This window comes from Amphibalanus amphitrite, unplaced genomic scaffold (genome assembly GCF_019059575.1).
Source record: "Amphibalanus amphitrite isolate SeventyFive unplaced genomic scaffold, NRLGWU_Aamphi_draft 000876F_arrow, whole genome shotgun sequence".
Lineage (NCBI taxonomy): Eukaryota > Metazoa > Arthropoda > Thecostraca > Balanomorpha > Balanidae > Amphibalanus > Amphibalanus amphitrite.
In genome coordinates this window covers 89,460-117,367 of record NW_024882370.1, presented here as the reverse complement: position 1 = coordinate 117,367, position 27,908 = coordinate 89,460, and the positions used below count along the sequence as shown (strand labels likewise).

The window sequence follows — 27,908 nt, the reverse complement described above, 5'->3', positions numbered from 1 at the left end:
CACTGGTGTCAATATCGACTTCACTAGACACTGAGGCAACGACAACCGCAATGTTGACAGAGGCATCCCAAGAAACAACTGAAGCAACAGCTGCTAATAAAACCGTTACCGATGCAGCTGTATCACCTACAACTGAGGTCAACGCTGCAACCCCTTCTGAGCTAGTTACAACTGGCGTTACTGCTGCAACCCCTTCTGAGTTAGTTACAACTGACGTTACTGCTGCGGCCACCACTGGAGCAGTTACAACTGACGCTACCACTGTAGCTACCAACGGACCAGTTACAACTGACCTTACTCTTGTGGCTTACTCTGGACCGGTTACAACTGACGTTGCCCCTGCAGCTACTGTCGCACAAGTTACAACAGACGCTAGTACTGAAGGTAACGCCGAATCGGTTACAACTGACGCTAATACTGTAGCTACCACTGATCCAGTCACAACTGACGCCGTAACTGCAGCTATCACTGAATCGGTTTCTTCTGTAGCCTCTACAGCAGCTAACACCGGTTCAGATACACCTGACATTTCTACCGTAACTACCACTGCAGCATTTACAACCGACGCCACTGCTGTCGCAACCAGTGGATCGGTTTCTTCTGAAGCTACTACTGCAGCAACGACTGGAACAGTTGCAACAGATGCTACTACGGCTGCTACCACAGGACCAGTTACAGCTGGCGCCACTACTGCAGCTCCCACTGGACCAGTTACAACCGACGCTACTATTGCAACTACCACTGGATCCGTTACAACAGACGCTACTACTGTAGCTACCACTGGATCAGTTACAAGTGATCTTACTATTCTAGCTACCGCCGGATCAGATATAGCTGACACTACTACTATCGCTATCACTGGATCGGGTACAGCTGATGCTACTTCTGTATCGGCCACTGAACCAGTTACAACTGACGCTACTCTTCTAGCTTCCACCGCATCTGTCACCTCTGACGATAATGCTGCAGCTACCATTGGATCGGTTACTACTGATGACACTAATATACTAACCGCTGGACTAGTTACGACTGCCTCTGCTTCCATACCTACGTCTAGCCAAGTTACAACTGACGCTACCTCTGGAGCTACCACTGGAGCAGTTACAACTGACGTCACTATTGCCACTACCATTGGACTAGTTACAACCGGCGATACTGCCGTCAGTACCACTGGATCGGCATCTACTGATGCTACCACTGTAGCTACTTCTGGACCAATCATAACTGACGCCACTATTACATCAACCAGTGGACCAGTCACAACTGATGCTTCTACTGTAGCATCAACGGGACCAGCTATAACTGACGCTACCACTGTAACTACCACTGGAGCAGTTACAACTGACGCTATTACAACTGACAATGATGCAGTTGGTAACACTGGATCGGCATCTACTGACGCTGCCACTGTAGCTACTACTGGACCAATCATAACTGACGCCACTATTATATCAACCAGTGGACCAGTCACAACTGATGCTACTACTGCAGCATCAACGGGACCAGCTATAACTGACGCTACCACTGTAACTACCACTGGAGCAGTTACAACTGACGCTATTACAACTGACAATAATGCAGTTGGTAACACTGGATCGGCATCTACTGACGCTGCCACTGTAGCTACTACTGGACCAATCATAACTGACGCCACGATTACAGCAGCCAATGGACCACTCATAACTGATACCACTACTCTAACATCAACAAGGCCAGCTACAACTGACGTTACTACTGTAGCTACCAATGGACTAGCTACAACTAACACTGCTTCTGCAGCTAGCACTCAAGAAATTACAACTGACGATACTGCTGTCGTAACAAGTGGATCAGTTTCTTCTGAAGCTACCAGTGCAGCAACAACTGGAACAGTTGCAACAGATGCTACAACGGCTGCTACCACAGGACCACTTACAGCTGGCGCTACTACTGCAGGTGCTGGTGGACCAGTTTCTACGGACACTACTACTGCAGGTAATACTAGACCAGTTACAGCTGATGTTACTACTGTCGCTACCTCTGCACCAGCTGCATCTGACGCCACTACTGTCGCTTCTACTGAAACTATGACTACTGACCCTACGACTTCAGCTACAACTAGACCAGCTACTACTGATGTTACCGCTGTCGCTACTTCTAAACCAGTTGTATCTGATGCCACTTCTGTCCCTACCACTGAATCTATCACTGCTGACGCTGCTACTACAGCTACAACTGCACCAGCTACGTTTGACGCTACTACTCTAGCTTCCTCTGAAGCTGTCACTACTGCCGCTGCTACTGCACCTACAGCTGGACCAATTACGAGTGAAGCTTCAACTGCAACTGCCACTGGACCAGTTACAACTGACGCTTCTAGCATTGCAACCACTGGACCTGTTGAAACTGAGGCTACCTCTGGAGCTACCACCGGATCAGTTACAGCTGACGTCACTACTGTCACTACCATTGGACCAGTTACAACCGGCGATACTGCCGTCAGTACCACTGGATTGGCATCTACTGATGCTGCTTCTGTAGTTACTACCGGACCCATCACAACTGACACCATTATTACAACAACCACTAGACCAGTCACAACTGATGCCACTGCTGAAGCAACCACTGGACCAGCTACAACTGAGGTCATTACCCTAGCTACAACGGGACTAGTTACAACAGATGTTACTATTGCAGCCACCACTGGACCAGTTACGACTGAGGCTACTACTGTAACTACCCCTGAACCACTTGCAACTGATGCTACTATTGTAGCTACCACTGGGTCGGTTTCATCTGTAGCTAGTACTGCGACTACCACTGGAGCAGTTGCAACTGACGACATTACCCTAGCTACCACTGGACCAGTTACAACAGATGCTGCTTCTGTAGCTACCACCGGACCAGTTATAACTGACACCACTACTCTAACTACCCCTGGACCTATTGCAACTGACGCTATTATTGTAACTACCACTGGCTCAGTTTCTTCCGAAGGTAGTACTGCGACTGCCACTGAAGCAGTTACAACTGACGCTACCACAGTCGCAACAAGTGGATCGGTTTCTTCTGAAGCCACTACTGGAGCTACCACTCGATCAGTTACATCTGACGCTACTATTGTAACTACCACTGGACCAGTTACAACTGACCTCTCTGCTGCAGTGTCCTCTGAACAAGTGTCAGAAAATGTCAGTAACGATGCTGCTACTACATCATACTCACCTAGAAACATAACGGCAACTTTGCCATTGTCATCAGCTAATGATGCCACTTCATTTCCTACTTCAACAGTTACAAATTCTGGAACTGAAGGAGCATTTTTAACCACAGTTTCCAACGAGTTAAGCACGCCAATCGTAAGTAGCACCGGAGAGGTAAGCGCTGATGGAAGTTCTTCAACAGCATCATTTACAAATGAAGCTTCTACTGCATCAACGTCCTCATCAGTTTCGTCTTTGCCATCTACCTCGGGAGATTCCTCGAATCCGTTTTCAACCACAGTAGCTTCTGGATTTGAAATTTTGAATCAAGTTACATCAGAATCGTCTCATGAGACTTCTACTGCTGTTAGTTCGAGTAGCACTTCGTCTCCGGCAGCGACCGACACAACATTAGCAGCTACATCAGTGTCATTTACATCAGCTGATGCTGTGGCATCTAGTACTGCATCTTCAGTGCCCAGCGTCACTTCTGTAACTACCACTGAGCCGGTAATATCTGATGCCACTACATTGGCTACCAATGGACCAGCTGCAACTTTTCCCACCACTATAACTACCAATGGACCAATCACAAGTGATGCTACTATCGTCACTACCACTGGATCAGTTACAACAGACTCTTCTACTGTATTAACGTCTGGGCCAGTTACAACTAGCTCCACTAGACCAGTATCAACTGACGCTGCTAGTGTTGCTCCCACTGGAACAGTAACAACTGACTCCACTCCTGTCACTACCCTAGAATATCTTACAACTGACGCCATTACTATAGCAACCACTGGACCAGTTACAGCTGGCGCTATTTCTGCAGCCACCACTGGACCAGTTACAGCTGGCGCTATTTCTGCAGCCACCACTGGACCAGTTACAACTGAAGCTACCACTCTAGAAACCAATGGACCAGTTACAACTGAAGTTACCACTCTAGAAGCCACTGGACCAGTTGCAACTGAAATTACCACTCTAGAAGCCACTGGACCGGTTACAACTGAAGTTACCACTCTAGAAGCCACTGGACCAGTTACAACTGAAGTTACCACTCTAGAAGCCACTGGACCAGTTACAACTGAAGTTACTACTCTAGAAGCCACTGGACCAGTTACAACTGAAGTTACCACTCTAGAAGCCACTAGACCAGTTACAACTGAAGTTACTACTCTAGGAGCCACTGGACCAGTTACAACTGAAGTTACCACTCTAGAAGCCACTGGACCAGTTACAACTGAAGTTACTACTCTAGAAGCCACTGGACCAGTTACAACTGAAGTTACCACTCTAGAAGCCACTAGACCAGTTACAACTGAAGTTACTACTCTAGGAGCCACTGGACCAGTTACAACTGAAGTTACCACTCTAGAAGCCACTGGACCAGTTACAACTGAAGTTGCCACTCTAGAAGCCACTGGACCAGGTACAACTGAAGTTACCACTCTAGAAGCCACTGGACCAGTTACAACTGAAGTTACCACTCTAGAAGCCACTGGACCAGTTACAACTGAAGTTACTACTCTAGAAGCCACTGGACCAGTTACAACTGAAGTTACCACTCTAGAAGCCACTGGATCAGTTACAAGTGAAGTTACCACTCTAGAAGCCACTGGACCAGTTGCAACTGAAATTACCACTCTAGAAGCTACTGGACCGGTTACAACTGAAGTTACCACTCTAGAAGCCACTGGACCAGTTACAACTGAAGTTACCACTCTAGAAGCCACTGGACCAGTTACAACTGAAGTTACCACTCTAGAAGCCACTGGACCAGTTACAACTGAAGTTACCACTCTAGAAGCCACTGGACCAGTTACAACTGAAGGTACCACTCTAGAAGCCACTGGACCAGTTACAACTGAAGGTACCACTCTAGAAGCCACTGGACCAGTTACAACTGAAGTTACCACTCTAGAAGCCACTGGACCAGTTATAACTGAAGCCACTATTACAGCTACCACTGGACCAGTTACAACTGACATGGCTTCTGCAGCTACAACTGAACTAGTATTAGGTGAAGCTACTACTGCAACTACCACTGGATCGGTTACAACTGACGCTACTCATATAGTTACCAATGCTCCACTTACATCTGACGTAACTACCGTAGCCTCCAGTGAACCAATCACAACTGACACCAGCTCAGTAGCCATTACTTCTTCCATGTCCTCCAATGAGCTTATTTCCACCACCGAAACTACTTCAGCTAATTCTTCACCGACTTCAGTTGATTTTACCTCGGTGTTTTCTACTGAGCAAGTTTCTTCTGACTTCAGCATAGCTCATACCTCCGAAGCAGCTACTACCGATATCGCTTTCTTAGCCACTACTGGATCTACGTCCACGACAGAATCGGGTCTTCTGGGCACTACCTCGTCTGTAACCGATCTCAGTTCTGCCTTTCCTTCAAGTAGTGCTTCGCCTGGTATATCTATAGGCTTGAGCGTCGGAACAACTGCTGCTTCTGTCTCTGCGTCTTTACCCTCGTCTACTGCTGTGTCGCCCGAGGTGGTGACGGCGGTAGCGTCCACCGAAGCAGTCACCGGACTGCTGGGCCGGGACTTCTCGGCGGAGTTCGTGCAGCCGTACGCGGCTGTCGGCGTCCCTGCGGGCCTGGCGCTGACTAACAACGGCTCGTCGCTCCTGACCTGCGTCATCCTCTGGGGCGCTGGACGCGCTGAAGAATCTCTGACAGTGGTTGGCGGCGCCACAGTTACAAGGCATCACACCTACGGGGAGGAGGTAGGAAATAGGGCTGCTTCCATTTTACGAGAAGTCAAGTATCACACTCGTGATTGTCGCGGAAGAATAAGTCGATAGCTTTATTTTTTTCGTTTAGGATGACTTGGATTTTAGCATAAGGTCATTTGGCCTCTAAGCAGTGAGAAATCCGTCAAAATTAACGATTTTGTGGAAACCGATTTGCTGAAATAACGTTAGACCTGCAAATGGAACGACATTTGTTTTGCCGTCATTGTGTTTGCATTATCGAGACGCGTCGCAAAAGATATGATTTCCCGGTTATAGTTATGCCGGACAATTTGTTCTTTGGTTAAGGTCAGGGACCTGACCGGAAAAAGTCATGCTGCTTATCAGACGATTTGTACCATTGAGCTTAAAATATCAAAGATACCTTTGTCTCTCGTCTAGTGGATTTCTATCTTTTTAAGGCATCTTTCTAGATGCGTTTTCAACAAAGTAGAAGTTAGCACCACTATCACTTGCTCGGTAAAACCGAGACCTGTCACTCTGAGTCACAAACCACATTCATTCCTTGTGACTCAGCATCCTACGCCTTTTGTTTACAGTCGGAAGGACTTAACGTTGCAACAGTGGAGTGTAACAATGGCGAAACGAGCTTCATAAAGCAGCCCAGCGTCGAAGTGCAGCAGATCCTGTCCGGCATATCGTTGTCCACTGGCTCTCCAGCCATTCTTCCCGAGGCTACGTCCGAGATCAGCCTGTCATTCGGAGGTAGGTGGAGTGGTTTTGAAGTGACTGGCAAATTGCAGTACACATTCGAAGATAGGTATTTGGCAGCGTCTGCTAAGACGAAAACCATTTCTACGTGTTTTCATCACTAGCAGATCAGAACGAGTGAAAAGGGGGAAACCACCAGATCTAATGGTTGGTCGCTCATTTCGTTCTTTACGCTGTCATCAATGTAATGCTAAAATCGGATCTGAAGGAGCACTTTCACCGTCGCTTTCGCCATTACTATTGAGCTCACAACGAAAATCGTGACAATAAGTGCATACCTTCAACGGGATCTCTGAGGAGTGATGGGGTAAAAATGATCGGTTTATTTCATATGAAATTGGATGATGTTCCCTCTCGTGAAAACCAACGACCAACAGGTTTACATTGTTTTCCCGTTGAGCTTCATAAACATTTTGATCCTTGTTATGTATTTTTGCAGATTATGCGTACGTGAACCAGCTGATATCAGTGGTGGTCGCCTTTGGAGACGGCACGTCCGAGGACCGTTTGGTGGTCAACACCGACCCGAGGCCCGCCCCGGCCGTGTTCACACACACGTTCCCCTTCAGCCGGCTGGAGAACAGCACGTACACCGTCACCGCCTCCCTCGCCAACGGCGTCAGCAACCTCACCCTCTCCGGAGAGCTGATCTTCGAGGAGCCGATCCAAAGCCTTGTGGCCGCCGTCGATCCTCAGGTCGTCACCTTGGGCGAGGATGTTTCCCTAGCGGCTGAGCTGGACGGCTTTTCTGTGGTGCATCTCACAGTCGACTGGGGTGACGGGAACGCCTCATACGTAACGCAAACCGTCAACGACACAACAGAGATGTACGCGAGCCATGTCTACGAGAATGAAGGCGACTTCACGGTTGAGCTTTCAGCTGCCAATGCCATCAGTGATGTGAACTTCACGATTCCAGAGACGGTTTTGGTTCGAAGAGCTTTGGCGGGGAAGTTAAGCCTCTCTGCAGATGAGTTTGTCAACATCGAGACGGGGACTGCAGTTGAAGTTATCAGTTTGGATGGCTCGTTCTCTGGCGTCACCTGCTTGTGGACGTTTGGAGACCGCTCGGGAACCGCGCAATCAAATCTGTCACCGCTGACAGCACTATCCATTTCGCTGGACACTGCCGGTGTGTCGCCGGGCACCCGAACCTTCTCCGCTAACTGCTCCAACGCGGCCAGCTCCGCAGTCCTGTCTGCCGTCATGCAGCTGGTGGCGCCAATCGGCGACATTTCGCTGGAGCTCTCCTCAGACGCCTCGCTGGCCTCGCAGTCCAACACATACACCCTCGATGCGACCGCGGGATCCGACCTGACCTTCACACTCAGCTTCGGCGACGGCAACGTCAGCACGATCCGCAACGCGACGAGTCGGGAGGTGGTGGAGCGAGCGCACTCCCTGATCGGCCAGTTCACCGTCCGCTTCACGGCCTCGAACCCGCTCGGTTCCCGGACCCGTACCGCGCAGCTCGTCGTGCTCGAGAGGATCGGCGAGCTGACGCTGCGCACCGCCGGCGTGAACCGTCTCACCGGCGAGACGTTCTTCAGCGAGCGCGTGCCGAACGGCACCTACCCGGCCACACACGACGTGAGGGTGTCGGCCAGCCTGTCGGCGGGCTCGAGCGTCACCTACTCCTTCCAGCGTGTCGGCACTGACGTCACCAGGACGAGCCGCCAGCCGGAGCTGACGCTGCGGCCTCCCTCGGCCGGCGCGCACACCTTCCTGGTGACCGCCTCCAACGCCCTGTCGTCGGTCAGTGCCAGCATCAGCGTCAACCTGCTGGAGCGCACGGCTGTCAAAAGTCTGACCAGCGACAGGCCACACCGTCTCAACGAGTCAGTCCCGCTGACGCTGACCTTTGAGCGGCTCGGCACGGCCACTTGTCTGCTTCTCGACTTCGGGGACGGCGAGAAGGCGCTCTACGGCGCCGACGAGAGCACGTGCCAGAACATATTGGAGGACATCAGCCCGGGAGAGGTGTACTCGGTGCAGGGCGGCGCTGTCTCCACCCCGATGGTGATCCTCCACGACTACCCGCACTCCGGCTCGTTCTACGCCAAGGCAACGGCGTTCAACTCGATCGCGCAGTCATTCACGGCGAGCACCGTCTCAATCACATCGTGGCCCTGCAATTATCCATCGGTGCACATCGAGGGTTCCGGCGGCACGGTGGACCAGCCGCGCGTGCACACCCGCTCCGACAACGTCCTCATCAACCGAGAGGTGACGCTCAACTGCCCAGCCTCCAGCTCGGCAGAGTTCGTCTGGACGTCGTCGCTGCTGTCGCGTGTGAGCGAGCTCGAGTACGCGAACACGCCGGTGGCGCTGCCGGCGCTGTCGGCTGCCGGCAGCGGCGCGCTCACCTCGGTGATGCTGGCGGCCGGCTCCCTGCAGGCCGGCGCGTTCTACAACCTGACGCTGACGGTGACGATGACGGCAGTGCCCGAGGTGTGGCAGTCGGCCAGCGTGTACCTGTTCGTGCGCCGCGCGCCGCTCAGACTGCGACTGGTCGGCGGCCGCGGCCGCGCCATCGGCTTCGGCAGCGAGTTCAGCGTGGACGCTGTCTCGCTGTCCAGCGACCCGGACGCCGACATCCCGGAGGACACGGGGAGCTGGGTGTTCACCTGGCTCTGCTACCGAGAGGGTGAGGCCGAGCCGGACCCGCTGCACGCGCAGACCATCGCTCTGCCGCAGACAGCCATCTTCATCGACGAGACCAACGACGGCGGCGGCTGTTTCGGCACGGGGCCCGGCCGGCTGGCCGTCAGCAACAACACAGGTGGGGCATCCGATCAGGCCCAGACGTCCGGTCATGATTGTTGGCCAATTTCTGTTCAAAGTGATGCATACTCTTTCATGGTATCAACGTCTAGCAAATGACCTAAATTGTGAAATTTATTTTTCCTCCTTGGTTAGCTGAAGCGATTAAGTATACTTTGATGTGTAATGTTTGTATAAACACATTGATATTTCCTTACGTAAGACAGCTAAATGTATTTGTGATTTGACTTAACCCGCGCCCTGCTGGGGGGGGGGGGTGTTTGAACACCCCCCCTTGTGGTTTTTCGCGAATATCTCAAAAACGGCGGCGCCGCCGTTTTTGGTACACCTTATCATACATCAATTCTACACATGTTGTGAAAATTTCAGACCAAGGTCATTCAAGGTCAGGTCACCAGGTCACTTGAAGTGACCTCACCTCATAAAAACTTTCAATGTCTGTCATAGCTACACCGAGTGACCGATCACTTTGAAACTTTCAGCGATTGCTAAGAGCAATAGCATGTACAAAATGTATATCTCAGAATTTTGATATCGATGACCTAAGGTCAGGTCAATTTTGCGACCTCCCCATTATAAGTCAATGGGAGAAAATTGAAATGCGCCTCTTTTGGATGAAAGACATTATAAACACTCCCAAACACCGAATTACAAGTGGTTTAGACACACTGAACTTGAACATGGTGTCCGTGACCCTTGTTTATGCCCTGAGGTCATCTTAGGTCACGAATGGTATCTAACAGTTTTTCGCAAATAACTTTTGATAGAGGCATGCTAGAGCGATGAAAACGCCTTAGATGTGTTCAGCTCGACGATACGGATCGACTGATATGCAACATGACCCTTTCCGGTCAGGTCATGACCTTGACCTGAGGTCAAATTTTCAAGTTGACCTTTCAAGGTCAAGTCATAGTTCATTCGATGCGTCTTGACGAGAGGAACACGATGCCGGTAAAAGTAAGCTCGTACAAGGCTTGGGTCAAAAGTTATTGCAGAAAAACTGTTTTCGAAAAAATCGGCTATTTTTGCAGTTTTTGCCCCCTGCAGGCAAAACCGTTGACGTTAGGTCAAATCTGAGGGAATTACTCAGAAAGGGCATTAATAGGGCTATCGAATGCGCTTTTCCGCGGCGCTGCAGCTCTATTGGTTCCCGAGTTATGCGTTGGCTTCTTGGAAATTTTCGACATTCGACCTGGAAATCGGCGAAATTTTGCCTTCAATGACCTCTGGTGACCTGACCTTTGACCTGACCAAAAAATTGACCGAAGTGATTTCCTCATTATTTTTGACGCTCTTTCGAACGCCGCCTTCCGCGTATCGCTACGTGGCCCAGGAGCCGAGTTACAAGGGGGGGTGTTCAAACACACCCCCCCCCAGCAGGGCGTGGAAATCCAGGACCCCCAGCAGGGCGCGGGTTAAGGCCAAATATAAGGTGCAGTCACTTCCCCGCCAACCAATCAGAGGTGGATCCTGGCACGTCTTCCCTGATCCTCGCAAGGGGTACTGCCATCCCTAACAGCGTAAAAATGACTTAACTACTTACATTAAATATTTTTGATAGCACTTCTAAGTATATTGTCCAACCACTGCTGTCAATAGAAAGCCCAATACATTTTGTAACAAGAACGAGCATCCAGGTGACGAGAAATGGATGGTTTTGAAAGCATGGAGATTCAGGAACCCTCTGCCGCACCAGCAAACCAATTAAAGCGCAATAACTGACATTTTTTAGCACGTTTTAAAACTTGTTTCAATGATTTCTTCGAGTTGATATCGATTTTATCGACAGCTTTATTACAGCATTTTGATTCCTTTGTAGCTAAGCTTAAAATGTTTTAAAATTGCAAATAAGGTCAAGGTTGGAGGATTACTCCTCATAAGCAAGGAAGCGATTGTTGTGCATCACCCACTATAATTGTCCTGGGACCCCTTACGATGTAACGTAATCAAAAGCAGAGTGACATGGAACTGATTTGACTGCTGCATTGCCCTTAGGGCAAGGCGCAATGTGAGCTCATCTTGGAGCAGTTTTAATATCGTGCTCGGAACAAGTGAACACAAGCTATCATGCGTGCCATCCGCCCTCAATTCACTGCGCTGGTCCGCTGTAATGCTCGTGTCTCAGCCTCCGCTCAGTCTCTGACCCCTGCTGCGCCCCTCCACAGGGAGACTGGACCTCCGCTCGGACTTTTCCCCACACAACGTCACCATCCACCTACTGGTGCTTGTGACGGCCGGCACCAAGACAGCGCGCGCCGTGCAGTCCATCCGCATCGAGGATGGCGACCCACCCTCCACCAACATCAAGTGAGTCAGTGCCTGTCTGCGTGTCTGCGTGTGTGTCACCTAAGCCACTGAGGTGCTTTAGCGCGCGACGGGCGACTGAGCTATCGTCAGTTGCATGCCCTCGGTGTGGATTTTCGCTACTCGTGATCAGGATACCGAGCATTAGCGTCGCCACGGGGGGCAAGCGGGGCAACTTGCCCCCCCAACCTCTGACCGGGCACCCCCTGACATCGATACAGATCCGATGAGATTTTGGAGTCGGGAAAAAATGGGGGTACCTTTCTGAGAATGCCTGTGAGGTCAGACTCGGTTTGAGCGTGCAGTTCAAACCAGAGTCTGACTCGCAGTCGCCAAAATCTTCAAGACTCCGAGTCCATACTCGGAAATGTTAATGCTGTGATTCATTGCATGTTCCTAGTTCGTTCTTTATTACATTTTACAGCTGATTTTCATAAGTTTTGGAGTGCTGACACAATTTTTGTTCAAAGCGTGAAACGAAATCTTCGGGGCCTTTCTCAACTCGTCAAATGTCTGCGACAGGCTCAAGTACCTACCGTACAAGTGTCGCAGGGCTCATGAGCTTGCTTTAAACAAAGGCTCCGAAGGAGCTCCAGTGAGCCCTTAAGAAGCTTTCAGAGGGCCCAAACCGGCCTCTGAAAGTCCCACTGGTGTTCATGTTCTCTGAGGGCCCATACAGGGATCTTTGAGCCTTCGAACATTTCTGAGAACCTTAACTGGCCTTTGATAGTTCAGCCAAATTTTTGAGGCGACAGACTTTGCCAACCCCAAGCCGGCATCTGAGGGGTCACAGCCCACGTGTCCCTCTGAGGTCCGCAACACATGTTTATTATGTCCCTACGTAGGGTCCTTAGGGATTCGACACAGACCCCGAGGGTTCACACTGCTATCCGAGGGCTCCAGGCTCACCCTGGGCCTAGTCTCTTAGCGCCCGCCGCCCACACTGCTTCTGAGGGCCCCATCTTGGGCTCGGAAAGCCCTAAAGCACCACGTACACGTAAATATTTGAGGTGACCCACGTCGATCTCCGGGATCCTAAGCAGGCTTCTGAGAGTCAGTACTGACCCTGAGTGGCCTGAAATGGCCTGGAAGTCACAAACCTATCTCTACGGGATCCCTTGCCGCTATGCCGTGCGTTACTTTTGGTTCCGTTTAACAGTTTTTGCTCGCGTTTGCAGCGCTTCCCTTCACACGAAAAACGAGAAACTTTTGTTCACACTCGAGTGAACAAAACACTTCATCTCACTGAAGCAAAGATGAATTACTTCCGAATTCCGATTCACACTTCCGACATTCACTCTCCGCCGAATGCCCAACTTAGCTACGATCGGCGGCTGGGATAAGTCCTATGCATTTCACGTAAAACCTCTGCATGCATGCGTGAATGGAGGTTCTAGCAGGGTGATCCGATTAAATGGAGCGTTTTTCACCTCTTAATGGGTAATGATCATGAGCGTCGAGCGTCTTCACAGGGGCCCTCTGCAGTGCGTCGGCAATCGCAGCCACTATAATTCTACCAGTCGTTTTGTTATGAAATTTCAAAATTTCGATTTTTTTCTGTAAAAAATTACATGTCATACCTAGAAGGAAACCTTTGTCACCATCGGATTCCTCGCACCATTGCGCGTCGAATGATATGTAAAACGAGTGAGTAAAGACTGGGGAAAGGCAAGTTTTGACACAAAAGTTGATTTTGCCCCCCCAACCGACAATCTCTGGCGACGCCTATGATACCGAGTCTCCGACCCTTCTTTCGCCCATAGATCAGCGATCAGTGTGTATGTAGATACTAAAATGTAAATCTTACCGTATTTTACGTGTCTTTATATAGGCATGCGACTGTGTTATGACATCGCAACACATTAGAAGATAAAAGATAGAAGCACAACAAGGCCACAAATCCTATTTTTCCCTGTAAAGCTGTGACCGATTCCCATGTGACCGTTATTCAGGTGTATGACCAACTGTCGGGAGCTGGCCAGCCCGCATCGGGAGCTCTCGCTGCTGGGCCAGTGTCCGTCGTGCCAGCGGAGTGTTCTCTTCCAGTGGAAAATCTACAGGGTGAACGGCTCCGGCCACCGGGAGCCGGTTCCGGACGCTGAGAGCCTCACCAAGGGAGCAGGTCAGTCCGACCTCCGGGTTAGCGGAGCAGTCCGGAGCAGCCGGAGCGGGGCAGGCAGGGTATCCGGCAGTGTCGGCCCGAACAGCCGCACCGCCGCCGATTTATCGGGCTTCGTCACTGTGGGTATACTGTGCCGCATAGCACCGCTGCCCGGCGGCGCAGCATTGTCAGAAACGGCCGCCGAGCCAGGGTCCGCGGCAGGTGTCTGATCGATAAGGCCGACAGCAAAGACTATTCGTTAAGTAACATAATAGCTCTTGCGGATCCGAGACTAAAGCTCTTTGTAAATTTATATTATTATGCATTGAGAGTCGTAGTTCAAGACTGTTGGATAATTTCGTAATTGCACGCTTTTATAGTTGCTTGTTTCTGCGTATGGCTCGCCAGCAATTACAAGCATTAGAAGTTTGAAGCAATATAAATCATCGATTAGGGAAGAATCTAACGCGCTGCATGACCGTTCGCTGGTTTTACGGAGGACGAAGCCTTGTGTAATGCAGGACCTGCGATTTCATCAGCTAATGGCCAATTATTTGGTACGATATCCAGTACCGGATGCTCTAGCCAAACTCGACAGCTCGGTCAAAATAACAGCGCTCATCGAGCCGTTCAGTGTCACCTCGTCTCTTCCAGGCCTGGTCTCGCGCGGTCTGGTTCTTCGCCCGTACTCACTGCAACCCAGCACGCGGTACGTGATGCAGCTGTACGGAAAAACGCCCGGCCTGGCCACGGCGTTCACCGAACAGGAGGTGGTGACCAGCAGCCCGCCGTACGGGGGCACCTGCAGCATCGACCCGCCCTCAGGTACGGGCCCGGTACGGGGGCTGGTACGGGGACGGGACGGGGGACGGGTACAGACGCAGGGAATCACATGAATGGCTGCGATTTGTAGCCGTGGCTTCAAATGGTAATTTACGGGAACTGAATGAATACGGCTGGTGACGGAAAATGATAAGCTGGCGTTGCTATGAATTCAACACCCATTCCTGACCAAGTTCACCGCACTATTCACTGCTGCCATCCGAGTGCCCCATTTGCCCCCCCCCCGTCCACGGCCGCCGACCGAACCCCTCTCGCTGGCGATCCGCAGGTGTGGCCTTCAGTACGGAGTTCGCGCTGCTCTGCGCCGGCTGGCTGAACCCGACCACAGACACGGCCGACGGGCTCACCTACCTGTCGTGGCTGCTGAGCGCCGAGGCGCCCAGCGGCCGGCGCATCTTCTCACACGGCGCAGAGCCCCAGGGCACGCGGCTCACGCTGCCCGCCGGCAACGCCAGCGCCCAGTTCAGTCACCAGGTGCTGGTGCGCGTGGTGCAGCCGCTCGGCGACTTTCAGGAAATGACCGTCAGTGTGCAGGTGGGTGGCCGCGGGAACCGCCCTGTCCGCGCCCGCCGCCACACCAGGCGCGTGTCTCAGCATAATACAATAGCAGAAGTGCAATATTCTCACTGACAGAGCCGCGGACAGCCGGGATGTGTTATTTACAGCGCGGTCACCGCCGCCGGCCGGCTGTTCCCAGGTGACGGAGCCGGAGCTGACCGAGGACCAGATGACGGAGCTGATCACAGACGCCAGCGACAGCGTGCAGGGCCTGATGTCGGCTGGACAGACCCAGCAGGCCAGCCAGATCATCACCAACATGGCGCACCAGCTGAACCAGCAGGCCGCCCAGCAGCCGGCCGCCGTCACTGAGGTCAGTGACCTGACCCCCGGCGAGGGGGAGAGCTGCCTCTCAATTTTCAGCGGGATGGGTGATCCCGCTTCAGTGGGAGGGGGACGAGAGTTAGTGGGAGCCTGAACAGCCAAAGACTTTACGGTTATGATTAGGCTTAATAAGCTAGTGAGGCTCTGCTCAATAGCGACATTGTCGTGTCAAGCTTTAGTTATGACCCACGGAAGGACAAAAGAGTTAATGTGCCGTGATAGGACCTTGATGAAGTCTAAATTGATGACGGTATATGAATATCAAACACGTTCAAGAAATCAACGTTTATGATCGGCTCTTGATCTAGAGTGGCGCCTGTTTTCAGGGTCCGATTATGAATGGCACAAACAGCACGACGCCGGCGCCGGCCTCGAACCAGACGACCGTGAGCCCGCGGCAGCAGCGCACCGAGCTCCGCGACAAGTTCGTCGAGGCCATCACCTCGTCACCAGTCAACAGCCTGGAGCAATTGGAGACGGCCTCCTCGTGCGTGACCCCGCCTCACCTGTTACGGGGGGCTGGGTGGGCTCCCAGCGGGGGCAGGGGGGGCTTCAGACGGACTTTGGTAGGGCAAGCTGAATTTCCTTAGATCCCCGGCATCGTTCTGGCTCTGGTCAATTGTTTTGTTTTAAGGAGTCGGCTCCCTTTCTAGTATCAGCGCTGTTGCTATGCGGCCCCCAGGTTCCATGGGTTTGCTCCATCTTCGTCGTTCGCTTTTTTGTCCCATTCGGTTTATTGGATGCACTCAAACATTGAACCCGGCGCGGTCACATATGCTCAATAGCAGTTATAGCCCCTCAAGTGCTGCCGTTAACAGGTCCCCCCGTCCCTCCCCCTCCCCAGGGCGCTGGGAGCGGCCACCGGAGAGCCGAGTGAGGTATCGCCGGCCACCACCAACCGTACCCTGGAGTTCGCCGCGCTCATGTCCAACCAGCTGGTCAGCTTCACGGCCGGACCGGCGGCGCCGCGCGAACAGGTGGTGGACGCCGCCGCCGGTGCGTACTCTCATGAACACCCTATTGCAGAAAACCGCCAGCGCCAGCCACCGGGGGTGGTTTGCTTCGTCTCACTCGTCATTCATTCATTCATTCATTCATTCATTCATTCATTCATTCATTCATTCATTCATTCATTCATTCATTCATTCATTCATTCATTCATTCATTCATTCATTCATTCATTCATTCATTCATTCATTCATTCATTCATTCATTCATTCATTCACCCAGAACCTCTGACGCATCGTGTCCCCCGGCCGTGTCCGGCAGGTATTTTGAGTGCCGTCGGTAACGTCCTGACGGCCGCCCAGCGCTCGGCGGGGACCAACGTCACGTCTGATGCGTCCGGCGGCGCCGAGAGCGGGACGGCCCGCGAGCAGCGTGACACCCTGCGTTCCATCACACTGCTGGTGAGTGGCTGCGGTTACCTACCGCTGCCGAGCGGGGGTAGGGCCCACTCGCCGCCGTCACTGAGGGCTTGTGTCTCAAGTGTGACATCGTGTGGATGTATCGAAGTGTCGGATGGTCGACAGCACATTCACACGACCACGCTGTGACAGTGTGTCAGATCACATCTCAGGAGCGGTGCCCTCCGTCCGCAGGTCAACAACATCACCAGCGAGCTGACGTCGGGCGTGCTGAAGGCCATGTCGCCCGGCTCCGAGCCGGTCACCATCCAGGTGCTGGGGATGAGTCTGACCTGCCAGCGCGACCTGCCCGAGAGCATGGACAACAAGACGGTGGAGTCGGACGAGGGCGGCTTCGCGCTCTCCTCGGCCGAACAGATGCTCGGCGGAAACATCTCCCTGACCGGCGTGGTGGACATCAAGGTGCGGACTGAGCTCACCCGCTCACCGAGCCACTCAACCGCTCACCCAGTCACTCACTCACTCACTCACTCACTCACTCACTCACTCACTCACTCACTCACTTTCTCCATCCAGTCACTCCATCCAGCCAATCATTAGACTTTCCAATTAATATCTGTGATATTATGAGCAAAACATCCATTTGAACAATAGTAGTCCACTGTGTGCCTGCTGAGCTGATGCCGATAACATCCTGTCTCCCCCGCTGCGGCTCACGGCTCACGGAGCGTCTGGCCGCGTTTCAGTCCATGTCGCAGGCGGCGAACCCGTTCTCGTGGGACGAGTCGGCGGCCTACATAAAGACGCCGGTCCTGTCCCTCGCCATCAGTGAGGAGTCGGGGGAGGAGATTGACGTGAGTCGGGACGGGAGAAGGTATAGACGTGAGACTGATGGAGATTGACGTGAGTCGGGAGGGGAGAAGGTATAGACGTGTGAGAGTGATGGAGATTGACGTGAGTGGGGAGGGGAGAAGGTATAGACGTGAGACTGATGGAGATCGACGTGAGTCGGGAGGGGAGAAGGTGCATAGACGTGAGACTGATGGAGATTGACGTGAGTTGGGAGGGGAGAAGGTGTAGACGTGAGACTGATGGAGATCGACGTGAGTGGGGAGGGGAGAAGGTATAGACGTGAGACTGATGGAGATCGACGTGAGTCGGGAGGGGAGAAGGTGCATAGACGTGAGACTGATGGAGATTGACGTGAGTTGGGAGGGGAGAAGGTGTAGACGTGAGACTGATGGAGATTGACGTGAGTCGGGAGGGGAGAAGGTGTAGACGTGAGAGTGATGGAGATAGACGGGAGTGGGGAGGGAGAATAGACGGGCGGGGAGGTGAGAGGGGATTGACGGGAGAGGGGAGGAGAGATGGACGCGAATGGGGCGAGGAGATAGCCTATCTTCTCGCCCCACTTGCGTCTATATGGTCTACGCAGTCTATACTATAGACTGTAGACTGTGAGGAGAGGTGATAGACAAAGTATCCAGAACACGCATTTTATGCTATCGTAGTGACCACACCTGCTCTGTGAAGAAGCTGTTCTCGCCGAATACCTTGACATGTGTGATGGACTGATCTGGTACATCTACATACGTGACGGCTACGATGTCTAATGAGTTGGGGCCTTTGTTCAGGTCTCGGGCCTCAGCGACCCGATTGCCATTCGGATGATAATGGACGAGTCGAACCGGCCTCGGCTCACCCGCGTTCAGCCGTACACCAACGGCGACAGCAACTACGAGACCGTCCACTTCATCGACATACGCAGCAACGACAGCAGCATCCTCTTCCACCTCAAGTGAGATGACACACCTTCAGTGGCACAGCAATAAGTCATTTGATGAGTCGATCGTTCGACTATTTCTATTTAGTGTTAGAGCGATTGCGATAGACTCCCGCTTTGCATGAAGTGATGTGCTCGGAGTGAACTATGCTGTGAGATCGTCATCTGATACCCCGTGCACTTCCACAGTGCCTCGGACGCGGAGGCCACGTTCATCGTCTGGGTGGCGCGAGGTCGGCGGGCGGCCGCCGACGACTACGATGACGCGTTCGTGATCCCCCACGAGCTGGACGAGAACCACTGGTACCTCAGCCAGGCAGAGCAGAGGGTGAGCCACCACTGGTACATACTTCAGCCAGGCAGAGCAGAGGGTGAGCCACCACTGGTACATACTTCAGCCAGGCAGAGCAGAGGGTGAGCTACGGCCCGCGCACACCCGGGGCGCTCACTGTGACGACAGTAGAGAGCTGCTCAGTTCATCAGCCAGTTTTTTTTTTTGCATCATGGCATACATGTGATACAAGTATGTAGTATAATAATCGCTTGGACGATAGAGCCAGTATGACAGAGGTCGTGTTCCGAGCAGCACGGGCGGCTGACTGCCGGGTGCGGGATGTTTCAGAAAGTGGCCACGGAGCGGCTGAAGATGAGTGAGCAGCTCACGGACGAGCTGCGGCACACCGTGTTCATCAACAACGAGGCGGTGCGCGTGCTGGGCGGTACCGGACAGTGGAGCATCGTCGTCAAACAGCAAGGTGACGCGCGCGAGCCGCGGAGCTACGGACCTCTGCCAGTCACAGAGCCTCTGCACAAGTCACCTAAGGCGTACTTTCAGATGACTTAACGCTGATCTGTGACATATCGCTTATGGACGAAATTGTTAGTTCCGAGAAGCGCATTTTTCATTTTAACTTCGTCCTCATTTTAGAATATATAGCCTTACAATTCGGGTTGTGACGATATATTTATGGTGAGCTCATCTCTCCTAACCGCTCCCGGCAGTGAACGAGTCCGAGATAGACGTTCCCGAGCAGACCACCAAGGCGTACGACTACCGCAAGCACTCGACGCCCAGCCCGTGGCAGTTCGCCAACCTGAGCAGCTACTCGGTGCGCATGGCGACGCCGGCCTGCAAGTTCTGGAACGACACCACCCAGCAGTGGGCCACCAACGGCTGCAAGGTCGGCAGGACAAGCTCAGCGAGACATTGTGTGCCATTGCATTCCAATTCTGGGTATAATAGCATTAACCCTATTCCTGGCGGGGGGGGGGGGGGGCCTCAGGAGCCCCCCCTGAGGTTTTTTGGTTATTTCTCCCAAACGCGTTGAGCTAGGAAGCTCAAATTTTCTGACTTTTCCTAAAAGGCTTCTACGCAACATGTCTGAAAATTTTGAGTTGATCTGACCTCAGGTCAGGTCACCAGAGGCGGTTTGGTGACCCTACCTCAGAAAAGTTTGCAATCACGCCAGAGCTAGAGTTTTTGACCGATCAATTTCTTCTCTTCAGGGTTTAGTTAGGGTACCAGTATGTGCAATTTGTATATCTCGGAATTTTGATATCGGTGACCTAAGGTCAGGTCAATTTCGCGACCTCCCCATTATAAGTCAATGGGGGAAAAATCAACTCCCTGTTTTTACCACTAAAACGGGTCGGAATGGCCCCATATACCATACATGACTTCATATACGATCAACCTTCACTACCTTGAGGTCTGTTTTGCTGTTGGGCAGCTGTGAGGTCATGTGACGTCATCAAAGGTCACCAAAGGTTTTTGGCCAATAACTCCGTACAGGAACAAGATACAGACGCGTGGATGGTCTCATTGTGTTCAGCTCGTCAAGACGCATGGAATGATATACATGATGACCTCGAGGTCACGTGACCTGAGGTCAACCTTTGACCTTGACCTTTCGAGGTCAACATATATATTATTCGATGCGGATTGACGAGAGGATCACGATGATGCCCTTAGTTTGTTCCTATCTTGACTAATTCGAAAGTTATTCGAGAAAAACTCTCTCCATATCTAGCGCCGCCATTTTGACTTTTTCGACCCCTGTGACGTCATCTTTGACCTGACCTGAAAATGACCTTAGTAAAAATTGTAGATCTTGGCCGTGCGTATCCGATGCCGTTTACCGCTTGTCGCTATCTTGATTCGTTCTCGAGATCTCAGGGGGGGGGGCCGAATCGGCCCCCCCCCGCCAGTTTCTTGTCCCGGCGGAGCCCGCCAGGAATAGGGTTAAAATGTAAATTATAGTCGTACTGGAGATGCTAGTTGACTCTTAGTAGGAGGTCACTTTATGCATCTATGACCTATGTCGTTGACGTTCTCCGCACATTGACTGACCTCTTAATTTTGTTCCTGATCGAAACTTATTGGGAAAAAATGTTCTATTTGAATGGCATAACTTGAGCAAGCCTTGCAAAAATGGAACCATAATTTACGGTGAGAATCAAGACGAGCATTGCAGCGAAATTACCGGTCGCCAGTCAGCAACACTCGGTGCAGAAACTCGCTGACACTCTGCGCTGCCTCCCTCTCCCTGGCATTTCTCAGGTGAGCCCGCTCACCAACACCCACTTCGCGCACTGCCTCTGCAACCATCTGACGGCGTTCGGCAGCGACTTCGCCGTGCCGCCCAACACCATCGACTTCGCGGCGGCCTACTCGAACCTGGGCGCCAAGCTGCGCGACAACTTCGCCGTGCTGGTGTTCGTGTGCTGCTGCGTGGCCATCTACCTGGTGCTGGTCGTCTGGGCGAGACGCATGGACCGGCGCGACGTCCAGAAGGTCAGGGAGGGGTACCAGGGGTCAGTGGGGGACAGCATTAGCCGGCGCGGCGCATGGACCGTGGCTACGTCCAGTAGGCAGACAGACTGGCCTGTTTGTTGCAGTGCACAGTGGGGATTTTCCGATCTAGCACGTATTTATTCGTAGAGGGCAAACCATAGGTAGAATTGTAGCCAGATTGTGCACAGATGTTGGCTGGTGTGTCCTGGTGAGAATTTTACCAAAATGAGAATTTTACCTGTAAATGTGCATAATCAACATAGTATAGGGGGTTCAATTGGACCCCCCGCTCAGCCGTTTGGCCCCTGATCAAGCTAGAGCTTCGCGGAAAAGTCAAGCGTGCCTCCTATGACGAAATTAGGCTGAATATATCTAATTTCAAAGTCCAAGGTCATAAGCTGCCTTTCCAAGTCAGTACCCAACTAAAGTTGGGAAATCGAGACCTCTTGAAACTTCGCAAAGTTAGGGTGTTACGGGGTATTTTGGGGTGCTGATCACGAATTTCATGTTAGTTTTGATCACAGACGATGTCTTTATGCATTTAGGCCAGGTCGGGTCAGGTCAGGTTAGATCAATTAGTAGGCGTCCTGCCGGCCATCCATAGAAGTGTCACCTACTACTGATAGCTTCGTAACATGGAACGAAGGCACTAGAACTACTTCGTAAATATTCAAATGGCTGCTAAAATCGAAATCAGCACCAAAAACTACCCTAGAAACAAGTAAAACTCGAAAAAGTGAACCAAGGTCATCAAAAGGTCAATGACCTTGACTTGACCTTCACGTGACCTTGACACCCACCATTATGCATGGCACCAACATCATTTCACATATTTGAACGTTTAAAACCACAAAAAGACTGGAAACCGCGGATAATATGAGCTGGCATACGCCGAATCGCGATTCCGGCCAAACATGGTCTCGAGAAATATGCCACAGGTCAAAGGTCAGTTGGGTCAGAGTCATGAAATTTTTAGGTTAGATGTAAAATTGATGATCTCGAGGGTACCGAAAGTTTCGGCGCGATCGGCCGCTTTTGGCGCGAGTAATTTGCGGAAAACCAAGGGGTTTTATCCGACCCCTTCCCCCTCCCCCTCCCCACAAGTGCGATGGTTAATAAGGTTACGGTATGTATAATTTACGCTTGTCATCCTATTCCTAATGAATGTGTCTCAGAAAATATGCATCATATAAATCACGATGTAAAATTATTCGCCTATGTCCGGAACATACCTATATCGTGTTGTTTGCCCTCGAGTGGGGTGTTAAGATACTCTAATGTGAATATTCCGTGTTCAGGCAAGTTTCGGCAGCCAAACTAGGCGTTGTCTTGTGCAAAAGAAAGTGGCGAATTCGATAGGATATATTTCGGAGTGGAAAAGTGTGGAGAACATTGTTGATTTCCTACATTTATTTAGAACACCATTCCTTCAATATGGTGTCTGTAAGGTTTTTTTGTAAAGGGCATTTTTGTGACCTTAGTAAGGTTGTGGCATACTTTCTGTTTGCCATTCCATTCCTAATAAAGGTGCCTTTCAGACGATATGCAACTTTGAGACCTCGCAAGATTAAAACCAACAGGACAGGACAATGAAATTGAGCTATACTTTCGGGCCTTGCTGAGCCCATTGAGTAATCACACATGAGTGTGAACTTTGGGCGCATTTTTCCTAGTTTTGCTGTGGACATACAGATAAAACAATGCCATATATGAAAAATTCAGACATTTCTTAGCCCTACTGACACAAAAAATAAACAAAAATCAAAAAAAAAATTTTGAATTAATAATCGCTAGATCGGAAAAATCCCCACTGTGCAGTGGGGGGAATGACGGCCCTGTCTGTTCCAGTGGGGAGTGACGCCGCTGAGCGATAACGCCGCCGACGAGCGCTACCTGTACCAGACCACGGTGTTCACGGGGATGCGCGGCTCAGCCGGCACCCGGTCGCGGGTCAGTCTGGTGGTCAGCGGAGACAGGGACGACACCGGCGTCCGCCGGCTCACCGACGGAACCTCCCGGGTGAGCGGCCGCCGCCGGCCGGGCTGCAACAGTGCCTGTATCAAACTGTAAATGGCCAAATTGTCGGACTTTCAATTACCGTTGCTGTGATATGCTGTGCTTTGTCGCTAGATACGAATAAGTGTCCCATCAGCTGTTTTGGTTAGACAACTCATTCTATTTTTCCGCACTGACTTGTCCATCAGCCTCATGCATTTTAGGCGTGCCCTGTGAACTCCGACCTAACCTATCCGCCCCTCGCCACCCACCTGAACCGCGTCTTCCTGGCCGTTCGCCAGGAGCTGAGCCGCGGCTCGGTGGTGCACTTCCTGATGAGCACGTCCGGCCCGCTGGGTCACCTAGACTACATCCGCGTGTGGCACGACAACTCGGGTCCGGGCCGCCACGCCGGCTGGTACCTGGACAAGGTGGTCATCAAGGACCTGCAGACGGACGCCGTGTGAGTGGGCCGGCCGACTGGGGCTGCCGGGGCGGCGGGGGTAACTGCGACAGTCGCAGCGGCGGGGTAACAGCGACAGGGGTAACTGCGGCAACCACAGCGGCAGGGGGTAACACTGGAAAAGGAGAGACCCGTGGACGGGGTTAGCCGCTGTTCAAACATTTTGAATTAAAAAATAAAGGACGCTTTTTGTGGGGTCGCGAAAACTACCGCAGTTGAACAATGGGCAATTTTTGCTTGACTGGGAGGTTTTGATCATACGATTGATAAAAGTGACATATATGGTCTCTTATTACGAGCGAGCGAGCGCAGCGAGCGAAGCGAAGTCTTTTCAATATAACGGAAAAATCTCAGTATGAGCGGCCCGGCCCGCCCCGGCCCGGCCCGGCCCGGCCTGTAACGCTTTTGAGAGGCTTATATCTCAGCAACCGCTGGACCGATTGGCCTGCGGTCTTTTTTGCTGGGTAGCCCCATCCCTTCTACCCCGTATTTGACTACTTTTGATGCATTTCAGTGACCGTCGTGGCACGTGCCACGTGAAAAGTCAAGGGTGTTCAAGCAGTTTTGCAAAAGTAGTGATTTTGAGAGGCCCATATCTCAGCAGCGGCTTGAGCGATTGTCTTGCGGTCATTTTTATAGGGTAGCTGCATCCCTTCTACCAAAGGTCGGATACTCTTCATCTATGTGAGTGACCCCCACTGCACGTGCAAAATACAACAATAAGAGGGGTCAAATTTGTTCCCATTTCAGTAACTCGGTAATTACTGGGGCGATTTCACTGAAACTTGGCATACAGGTAGGCACCCACCAGGCAATGCATTCCCATGTGTTGCGGTTAGGGTGCTACTGCACGTGCGCACGTGCAGGGGGCGTTTCCAGATCTCGAGAACGGCTGGGCCGATTGCGCTCAAATTTGGTACACGGTTGGGGACCGGTTAGTAGGGTGCCGTGCAAAAGTCACTTTGGACCCCGTTTGCACGTGCGCACGTGCAGAATGCCGCTTCCAGATCTCAGGAACGGCTGGGCCGATTGCGTTCAAATTTGGTACACCGCTAGCGACCGGTTAGAAGGGTGCTTTGCACAAGCCCGTTGGAAGCACCCTCTCGCCATTCTGCACGTGCAGGGCTCACTATCTCGCTCGCTCGTTCTTCGCCCAAAAGGCGTTTTACTGGTACATTATATGGTCTCTTATACATATATGGTCTCTTATACCTACATTAGACATCGGCTATCGAGTATCCTGGATCAACGTTAGGCATTATGCGGTGTGACCTGACCTGAACTGGCCCGTTGCAGTTCGTTTTTCGTCTGTGAGCGCTGGCTGGCGGTGGATGAGGACGACGGGATGATCGAGCGGATGGTGCCGCGCTCGGGCCGCGAGGAGATCACCTCCTTCTCTCAGCTTTTCTCCAGCACCACCAAGAAAAACCTCACCGACGGACACCTGTGGTGAGCGCCGGACCCCCGCACTGTGGCGCGGCTATCACAGTCTGGGGATGTATGCTGAAAGTTGGTTTGTATTTTTTAGTTTGTCTACAGCGTTTATTATCTCTTGCCACGATGTTTTTCCTTAGGTCGCACTGGACATATATTAGTTTTTATTTCGGTGATCCACATTGCAGATTCCTTGCCACGATAGATGCATGACTCCTGAGAAAAGGGGCGATAAGAAGATCGCCTTACTGTCTTACCCTCTGTGCCGCATCGCACGGACGCATTGCGGCACAGTCTACCTACCTCAGTGGTGTAAAGACATGGCAAATCCTCCTCTGTTACAACGTTTTAAATGCCTTTTTTTGCGTGCAAAACCTACTACTGAATCAGAAATAGACCCTGGCTAGCGACAAGGTAGCAGGCGAGCCTAAATTTCGATGGTCGTTCGATCCCGTCACCTGTCCGCCGACGGCGCCGCGCGTGTCGCAGGGTCTCCATCTTCGTGCGGCCGCAGCGGTCCAACTACACGCGCGTGCAGCGGCTCTCGGTCGTGATGGCGCTCATGTTCCTCACCATGTGCGTCAACGCCATGTTCTACAAGACCGAGCCGGCCACATCCAAGACGCTCAACCTCGGCTTCTTCTCAATCACCACCTTCCAGATCTGGGTGAGGCTATTATAACTCATTTGGGAGGTTACGTCTATCAAACTATCAACGCTTTTATTGGGGTCATACGTTTGCTATTCACATATTGCGTTAGGTGCTTGATGCTCATATCACTTATCATTAAATTTTCACCAATAATTTTTTTTTTTAAATTAATGTCGGGGCATCTCCCTGTCTCAGGTGTCGCTGATCGGCTCGGTGATCGTGCTGCCGCCGTCACTGCTGATCGACAAAATATTCCGGATGTCGCGTCCTCGCCGCAGCGCCGCCGAGCGCCGTGCCGAGCAGCAGCTGGAGCGCGTGCGGCAGACGTTCGGCGGCGCCAGGAAGGCCAAGAAGAAGCGCTCGCTGCCGCACTGGTGCGTCTACGTGGGCTGGCTGCTGGTGCTCGGCGCCGCCGGCACGTCCGCCTTCATGGTGTTCTCGTACAGGTGAGTGGCGCTGGAGGGGGTGTGGCTGTCATACTGAGCTGACATGATGGCTCGACATGTCCCTCCGTTGGAAGACGATCAGCTAATGTTGATAGATAGTAGACACCGGACTGCTATTTTAATTCTTTTTTGTCTCGATTTTCTCGTATACGGCTAACCCAAGCTCAATCATCGGTTTGGACCACAACGGCAGTCATGCTTTTTTTAATGCGTACTTATACATCTCTGACCATCCGCTCTCCCTGCCCCCCTTACCCCGTGTCGGCAGTCTGCAGTGGGGCCGGGACAAGTCGCTCAGCTGGCTGAAGGCGATGCTGCTCTCCGTGGTGCAGAACGTCTGCTTCATCCAGCCGGCCAAGGTGTTCTGCGTGGCGCTCGTGTTCAGCATCCTCTGCAAGAAGCCCGACACGGAGGCCGTGGACGACGAGACCGCCCTGGAGAAGGCGCTGCCGGCCGACGACGAGCAGTTGGTTGGCGGCCGGCCGCGGTCAGGTGCGTGCTGCACGAGCGCTGCAGGGGGGGGGGGGCAGAACGGCTAAGGGGCGCTGTGAGCGGTGCAGGGGGGATGGAACGGCTAAAGGGACGCTGCGATGGGTAATTTGGCCACTGCTTAGAGCTTCACTAGAACTTTGTGAAGTGATACAACTTTCTCACACACACATTCGAACTGAGTTAGACAAAATAATGTCTAGCCTGGCGCATCTTTTTTCAGGGAGACGAAAGAAGGTGGCGGCTATCCCCATCGATCACGAAGCTTTGGCACGAGCTCGCCAAAAACGCTTGGAAGAAAAGGAGATGCTTCTCCTCATGAAACAGATGTGTACTTACATTCTGTTTTTGTTGTTTCTTCTTTTTCTAGCGCAGCAAAATCGAAATCCAAATGCATTTCTTATCAATAACAACTTGAAGAATATGCTTGTGGATTCACGATTTACGTCGGTGAGTAGTTTCAATAAATGTTGTGATTTTTTCTATTGCTATTTTAACATACGTTATATAACATTTATTTCATTTAATTAAACATTGTTTTTACGATAAACCAGTGCTTCATCGAACCCTTTTAATTTATAGGTACTTTATAAACCCACGAGTGTTTTTATTTTGGGACCTTACAAACGCCCGCTGTGGTCCCCTGCCGAGCCCCTGAGCCCCTCACGGTCCCCGTCCGGCGCAGATCTCGCTGCCGCGGCACTTTTACGCCTGGCTGAGGAGCACCTACGTGAGCTCCGTGTTCTGGGAGGAGCACTACAACGGCGATCGTCTGGCACCGGCCGACCGGCCCTTCATGGCCGACATGGTGACACTGCGCCTGGGGCCGGCCAGAATCCGCCAGGTCCGCATCCAACCCGGTCAGTGCCGACGGCGCTCTCAGCTGAGGCGGGTGTGTTT

The 27,908-nt window shown here is 52.0% G+C and overlaps 3 protein-coding genes across 3 annotated transcripts; 2 read left to right on the top strand and 1 right to left on the bottom strand.

Annotated features, from left to right (window-relative positions):
• On the top strand, window positions 1-1,726 carry LOC122367541 (mucin-22-like). The gene is made up of 2 exons (XM_043340751.1): window positions 1-1,580; window positions 1,712-1,726. The coding sequence occupies exons 1-2, from the start codon at window positions 51-53 to the stop codon at window positions 1,724-1,726; spliced, it is 1,545 nt and encodes a 514-aa protein (XP_043196686.1). The 5' UTR covers window positions 1-50.
• On the bottom strand, window positions 1,677-2,887 carry LOC122367530. Its single transcript, XM_043340714.1, has one exon. The coding sequence runs from the start codon at window positions 2,822-2,824 to the stop codon at window positions 1,787-1,789; it is 1,038 nt and encodes a 345-aa protein (XP_043196649.1). The 5' UTR covers window positions 2,825-2,887; the 3' UTR covers window positions 1,677-1,786.
• Window positions 2,888-2,927: 40 nt separating this feature from the next.
• Window positions 2,928-27,144, top strand: LOC122367546 (mucin-17-like; the record flags this gene model as incomplete). The annotated part of the gene is made up of 25 exons (XM_043340757.1): window positions 2,928-5,933; window positions 6,500-6,665; window positions 7,111-9,453; window positions 11,621-11,762; window positions 13,712-13,881; window positions 14,515-14,685; window positions 14,972-15,237; window positions 15,401-15,574; window positions 15,912-16,072; window positions 16,430-16,581; window positions 16,855-16,994; window positions 17,187-17,414; window positions 17,699-17,806; window positions 18,587-18,750; window positions 18,925-19,063; window positions 19,358-19,490; window positions 19,738-19,916; window positions 21,296-21,529; window positions 23,378-23,548; window positions 23,827-23,987; window positions 25,284-25,436; window positions 25,911-26,088; window positions 26,269-26,519; window positions 26,788-27,011; window positions 27,134-27,144. Coding segments are annotated over 25 exons (9,225 nt in total), but the record flags the coding sequence as incomplete, so codon positions are not given.
• Between the last annotated feature and the right edge of the window lie 764 nt (window positions 27,145-27,908).

Excerpts from the sequence above, each read along its gene's own strand:
- LOC122367541 (XM_043340751.1), top strand. The coding sequence starts at position 51 with ATGTTGACAGAGGCATCCCAAGAAACAACTGAAGCAACAGCTGCTAAT.
- LOC122367530 (XM_043340714.1), bottom strand. The coding sequence starts at position 2,824 with ATGTCGTCAGTTGCAACTGCTCCAGTGGTAGTCGCAGTACTAGCTACA.